The following is a 6318-nucleotide window of genomic DNA, read 5'->3' as shown; positions in this document are numbered from 1 at the left end:
GCAAAAAAATAACAAAGAGTCTCTTGTGTCCCCAACACACCCAATACAATGGTAATTTATATAGGTGCACTAGTTCGGCAAAGAGATGGTGATACAAGTGCAATATGGATGTTAGATATATGTTTTTGTAATCTGAAAATATAAAAACAGCAAGGTAGAAAGTGGTAAAAGTGAGCATAAATGGTGTTGCAATGCTAGGAAACAAGGCCTAGGGTTCATACTTTCACTAGTGCAAGTTCTCTCAACAATAATAACATAACTGAATCATATAACTATCCCTCAACATGCAACAAAGAGTCACTCCAAAGTCACTAATAGCGGGGAACAAACGAAGAGATTATTGTAGGGTACGAAACCACCTCAAAGTTATCCTTTATGGTCGATCTATTCAAGAGTCCATAGTAAAATAACACGAAGCCCAGGCAATACGTCTAGATGCATCATGTTTACCTACTACTCCCTCCGTCCGGAAATACTTGTCATCAAAATGGATGAAAAGAGATGTATCTAGAACTAAAATACGTCTAGATACATCCCCTTTTATCCATTTTGAAGACAAGTATTTTTGGATGGAGGGAGTTTTATTTATATTGTTTTTATGTATAATAATTCTTTTTGGAGTATTTCTAATGCATTTTCTCTCATAATATGCAAGGTACACACAAAGAGGGAGAATATCGGCAGTTGGAATTCTAGACGTGAAAAAGCCACGTCAGGCTACCTATTCTGCACAACTCCAAATGAGCTGAAACTTTATGAGGAATTTTTATGCAATATATAAGAAATATTGGAGCCAATAAGTACCAGAGGGAGACCACCAGGTGGGTACAACCCACCTGGGCGCGCCTCTTCTGGTATATAAGTCATTTTGACCTAGAAAAAAAATAAGAGCAGGACTTTTGGGACGAAGCGCCATCATCTCGAGGTGAAACTTGGGCAGGAGCACTTTTGCCCTCCGGTGGAGCGATTCCGCCTGGGGACTTCCCTCCCGGAGGGGGAAATCATCGTCATCATCATCACCAACAACTCTCCCATATTGGGGAGGGCAATCTCGATCAACATCTTCAACAACACCATCTCCTCTCAAACCCTAGTTCATCTCTTGTGTTCAATCTTTGTACCGGAACTATAGATTGGTACTTGTGGGTGACTAGTAGTGTTGATTACATCTTGTAGTTGATTACTATATGGTTTATTTGGTGGAAGATTATATGTTCAGATCCAATATGCTATTTAATACCCCTCTGATCTTGATCATGATTATCATTTGTGAATAGTTACTTTTGTTCTTGAGGTCACGGAGAAATCTTGTTGCAAGTAATCATGTGTATTTTATATGTGTGTTCGATATTTTGATGGTATGTATGTTGTGATTCCCTTAGTGGTGTCATGTGAATGTCGGCTACATGACACTTCACCATATTTTGGCCTAAGGGAAAACATTGTGGAGTAGTTATTAGATGATGGGTTCCGAGTGTGACAGAAGCTTAAACCCTAGTTTATGCACTATTCCGTAAGGGACCGATTTGGATCCAAAAGTTTAATGCTATGGTTAGAATTTCTTAATAATTTTATCATAGTTGCGGATGCTTGAGAGGGGGTTAATCATAAGTAGGAGGTTTGTTCAAGTAAGAACAGTACCTAAGCACCGGTCCACCCACATATCAAATTATCAAAGTAGTAAACACAAATCAAACAAACATGATGAATGTGACTAGATGAAATTCCCATGTACCCTCAAGAACGGTTTACTTATCATAAGAGACCATTTTGGCTTGTCCTTTGCCTCAAAAGGATTGGGCCACCTTGATGCACCTTTGTTACTACTATCATTACTTGCTCGTTACAAATTATCTTGATATCAAACTACCTGTTACTTATAATTTCAGTGCTTTCTGAGAATACTTTGTTTAAAACCACTTATCATTTCCTTCTGCTCCTCGTTGGGTTCACACTCTTACTTATTGTAAGGACTACGATTGATCCCATATACTTGTGGGTCATCAGTAATTAAATCAGAGTTACTTCAGATGCGATAAAAGAAATGTTGGGTTGTTGCAGTCCAAAGATTCTCAAAACTTGGTGTGATCAACTATTTTTGACTAAAGTCCGGACACTCAGCATGCTTTATTGATTGGATAACAAGATTACATAGTTTAGCAGCAACTTTAAATATATCTAATAGAACATGACATAATCGGTAGGCATGTAGTGGCAAATAGGTTCACCACGCTCTCCGTCTAATAGCTCAAAGTACCGCGTGTCCCAATCAGATGTGTTCATGTGACACATGGCTATTGTCGTCACACGCGACATATCATCTTTCAAATCCTTCAGTTGCACCCTCAAAGATTGCACTAGTTTTGGCCGATGGCAATAAAACACCTCATACGGAAAATCCATAGGGTGGCATGGCACCAGGTTACTGTTGAGTTGGGTTATATGTTCCACAACGTACATGGAGCTAGGGTTCTCATGCCCATGAATCCTTGTAATGGCTACTCGTGCGCCGCTGACTCCCAATTCTCTAGTGGCAAACCTTGCCATTGCTTCGCGGGATGAGAAACACATGTGAGGTTCCACCTTGTCAGCCGGTTTCCCACATGAATGAAGGGTGTCAGCTACCTGCTTTGCCTTCATCGAGCCGTGAGGTAATTTGAAGTATGAAAGGATGGTTGGCAAGTACTTTGACTCCAATGGAGTAGAGGAAAAGTGAATAGACTTTGGTGCACCATCTCGTGCAAACATGGTTCCTTCAGGCAGTGTAGTGCCAATGTGTAGATTCTTCTTCAGGAATAACATGCCAGTTTGAAACTTTACATGTCTGCGTTTTTCTAGTTCTTCAGGAATGGAGGAAGCTGCATTGTTATCAATTAAAATAGAAGTTTAACAGAAATATTGACATACTAATGATATTTTTGGAGATTAAATGCATATATTTTTTCACTTGTATAAAGAAACTAAGACATCATATTAAAAAAATTCAACTTGATATGGTAGCGCAAGTACTTACAAGAGTGTGCATGATCTGGATCCCAATGTACCACATAAGCACTTCCATCAAAATTGTTTTTTTCTGCAGAAAATCACAAACTATGAGTTGCTTCAGAACTAACACATTTTCCACTTGATAAGGTATGTAGCACAAGTAATTACTGGAAGTTGAATCTTCTAGTTTCCAATCAACTTTATAAGCACTTTCCCCAAAACCTTTTTCTTCTGCAGGAAATAACAAACCATGAGTTCATTCAGTACTAACCCATTATCGACTTGGCAAGGTAGCACCAGTACTAACCAGAAGGTGCATCTTCTGATTTCCAATCCACCTTATAAGCACTTTCCCCAAAACCTTTTCCTTCTGCAGGAAATAACAAGCCTTAAGTAAACGTTCATTTAGGAGTAACACATCATCGACTTGGTAAGGTAGCAGAAGTACTTACTGGAACGTGCATCTTCTGGTTTCCAATCCACCTTATAAGCACTTGCCCCAAAACCTTCTTCTCCTAAAGGAAACAACAAACCCTGAGTTCATTCGGGACTAATACATTCTTGACATGGTAAGGTAGCAGAAGTGCTTACTGGAACATGCACCTTCTGGTTTCCAATCCACCTTGTAAGCACTTGCCCCAAAACCTTTTTGTTCTGCAGGAAATAGCAAACATTTAGTTCATTCAGGACAAACACATTATTCTTGACATGTTAAGGTAGCACAAGTACTTACTGGAAGATGCATCTTCTTGTTTCCAATCCACCTTATAAGCACTTTCCCCAAAACCTTTTTCTTCTGCAGGAAATAGCAAACTGTGAGTTCATTCGGGACTAACCTATTCTCGACTTGGCAAGATAGCACAAGTACTTACCGGAAGGTGCATCTTCTGATTTCCAATCCACCTTATAAGCACTTGCCCCAACACCTTTTTCTTCTACAGGAAATAAGAAGCCTTGAGTAAACGTTCATTCAGGACTAACACATTATGGACTTGGTAAGGTAGCAGAAGTACTTACTAGAACATGCATCTTTTGGTTTCCAATCCACCTTATAAGCACTTGCCCCAAAACCTTCTTCTTCTGCAGGAAGTAACAAACCATGAGTTCATTCAGGACCAATACATTCTTGACATGGTAAGGTAGCAGAAGTGCTCACTGGAAGGTGCACCTTCTGGTTTCCAATCCACCTTATAAGCACTTTCCCAAAAACCCTTTTGTTCTACAAGAAATAATAAACAATGAGTTCATTGAGTACTAACGCATTTTTGACATACTCAGGTAGCACAAGTACTTACTAGAAGATGCATCTTCTGGTTTCCAATCCACCTTATAAGCACTTGCCCCACAACCTTTTTCTTCTTCAGGAAATAACAAACCATGAGTTCATTTAGGACTAACTCATTCTCGACTTGGCAAGATAGCACAAGTACTTACCAGAAGGTGCATCTTCTGATTTCCAATCCACCTTATAAGCACTTGCCCCAAAACCTTTTTCTTCTGAAGGAAATAACAAATCGTGAGTTCATTTAGGACTAACCCATTCTTGACTTGGCAAGATAACACAAGTACTTACCGGAAGGTGCATCTTCTGATTTCCAATCCACCTTATAAGCACTTGCCCCACAACCTTTTCCTTCTTCTAAAAATAACAAGCCATGAGTAAATGTTCATTTAGGACTAACACATTCTTGACTTGGTAATGCAACACAACTACTTACTGGAAGGTGCATCGTCTGGTTTCCAATCCACCTTATAAGCACTTGCCCCAAAACATTCTTTTCTTGCAGGAAATAATAAACCATGAGTTCATTCAGGACTAACACATTCTTTACAGGGTAAGGTAGAATAAGTACTTACTACAAGGTGCATCTTCTGGTTTCCAATCCACCTTATAAGCACTTGTCCCAAAACCATTTTGTTCTGCAGGAAATAACAAACCATGAGTTCATTTAGGACTAACACATGCTTGACAGGGTAAGGCAACACCAGTACTTACTTGAAGATGCATCTTATGGTTTCCAATCCACCTTATAAGCACTTGCCCTAAAACCTTTTTGTTCTGTTGGAAATAACAAACCATGAGTTTATTCCGGACTAACACATTCTCAAATTGGCAAGGTAGCACAACTACTTACCAGAAGGTGCATCTTCTAATTTCCAATCCACCTTATAAGCACTTGTCCCGAAACCTTTTTCTTCTGCAGGAAATAACTAGCCATGAGTTCATTCAGGACTAACACATTCTCGACTTGGTAAGGTAGCACAAGTACTTTCTAGAAGATGTATCTTCTGGTTTCCAATCCACCTTATAAGCACTTGCCCCAAAACCTTTTTCTTCTCGAGGAAGTAACAAACCATGAGTTCTTTAAGGACTAACACATAGTTGACGTGGTATCGTAACATAAGTACTTACGAGAAGGTGCATCTTCTGGTTTCCAATCCACCTTGTACGCACTTGCCCCAAAACCTTTTTCTTCTGTAGGAAATAACAAATGATGAGTTCATTTGGGACTAACACATTCTTGACTTGGTAAGGTAGCAGAAGTACTTACTGGAAGGTGCATCTTCTTGGTTCCAATCCACCTTATAAGCACTAGCACCAAAACCTTCTCCTTTTGTAGGAAATGAGAATCTGTGAGTTTATTTGGAATTAACACATTCTTAACGTGGTGAGGTAGCACAAGTACTTAGTTGAAGGGGAATCCCAATGTACCGCATACACACTTTCACCAAAAGTATCTTTTTCTGGTGGAAATAACAAACTATATGAGGTGATTCAGATTTGACACACCCTTGACTTGGTAAATCTAGAACTAGTACTTACGAGAAGATGCAGGTTCACCCCCGTCGCTACACTCAACAAAGGCCATGAGGAGGAAGAAAAAGGCTACTGCTATATGCTTGATCGCCATGGCTAGATCACTATGAACTGAATTTCGTTGGCTGAGGAAGATAGAAGGGCCCTGGTGCCTATTTATACCACTCAACCATTTCTTTAGTAGTGGAACAGAAAGAAGTGGTAGGTAAACATAACCCAATTTGCCTAGTTGGAAACAGTATACCTATCTTAATTTTTAATAAATATCTGCCATTTATTACCTGCCATAATATATTTCCCTCAATCACGCACTTTAATTGACTACCATAAATAAACAGATTTTTTCCTTGTGCTCTCCTATTATATTTGAATGGGTATTAAAAGGCACTAATGTAGTACATTAGTTAAGTATATCAAAAATGAAGGAAAACAATTTATATGGAGGTGTAATAGATCATTGTGCTAATTGAAGCACATTAATGTAATTAATATTTGCATGCCTACCATAAAGA

At 39.0% G+C, this 6318-nt stretch overlaps 2 protein-coding genes across 2 annotated transcripts; both read right to left on the bottom strand.

Annotated features, from left to right (window-relative positions):
• Positions 1–2079: 2079 nt before the first annotated feature.
• On the bottom strand, positions 2080–4251 carry LOC119320997 (BURP domain-containing protein 4-like). Its single transcript, XM_037594869.1, has 11 exons — positions 4248–4251; positions 4145–4207; positions 4006–4068; positions 3861–3923; positions 3722–3784; positions 3580–3642; positions 3441–3503; positions 3296–3358; positions 3157–3219; positions 3014–3076; positions 2080–2858 (listed from the first exon to the last, which is right to left on the bottom strand). Exons 1-11 carry the CDS (start codon positions 4249–4251, stop codon positions 2179–2181), a joined length of 1251 nt encoding a protein of 416 aa, XP_037450766.1. The 3' UTR covers positions 2080–2178.
• Positions 4207–5927, bottom strand: LOC119325810. Its single transcript, XM_037599535.1, has 10 exons — positions 5813–5927; positions 5541–5600; positions 5402–5464; positions 5124–5186; positions 4985–5047; positions 4846–4908; positions 4707–4763; positions 4562–4627; positions 4423–4485; positions 4207–4346 (listed from the first exon to the last, which is right to left on the bottom strand). Exons 4-10 carry the CDS (start codon positions 5133–5135, stop codon positions 4263–4265), a joined length of 408 nt encoding a protein of 135 aa, XP_037455432.1. The 5' UTR covers positions 5136–5186; positions 5402–5464; positions 5541–5600; positions 5813–5927; the 3' UTR covers positions 4207–4262.
• Positions 5928–6318: the final 391 nt, after the last annotated feature.

This window comes from Triticum dicoccoides, chromosome 6B, assembly GCF_002162155.2.
Source record: "Triticum dicoccoides isolate Atlit2015 ecotype Zavitan chromosome 6B, WEW_v2.0, whole genome shotgun sequence".
In the NCBI taxonomy this organism is placed as follows: Eukaryota; Viridiplantae; Streptophyta; class Magnoliopsida; order Poales; family Poaceae; genus Triticum; species Triticum dicoccoides.
Note: the sequence above shows the minus strand (reverse complement) of the source record. Positions and strands in the feature narration are given on the sequence as shown.

Bases quoted from the DNA above. Each gene is read 5' to 3' on its own strand.
- LOC119320997 (XM_037594869.1), bottom strand. The intron at 3,359-3,440 runs GTAAGTACTTCT...TATTTCCTGCAG, and splicing joins ACCAGAAGATGCACGTTCCA to AAGGAAAAGGTTTTGGGGAA. The intron at 2,859-3,013 runs GTAAGTACTTGC...ATAACAATGCAG, and splicing joins TCCAGATCATGCACACTCTT to CTTCCTCCATTCCTGAAGAA.
- LOC119325810 (XM_037599535.1), bottom strand. The intron at 4,764-4,845 runs GTAAGTACTTAT...CTGCAAGAAAAG, and splicing joins ACCAGAAGATGCACCTTGTA to AATGTTTTGGGGCAAGTGCT. The intron at 4,486-4,561 runs GTAAGTACTTGT...TATTTCCTTCAG, and splicing joins ATCAGAAGATGCACCTTCCG to AAGAAAAAGGTTTTGGGGCA.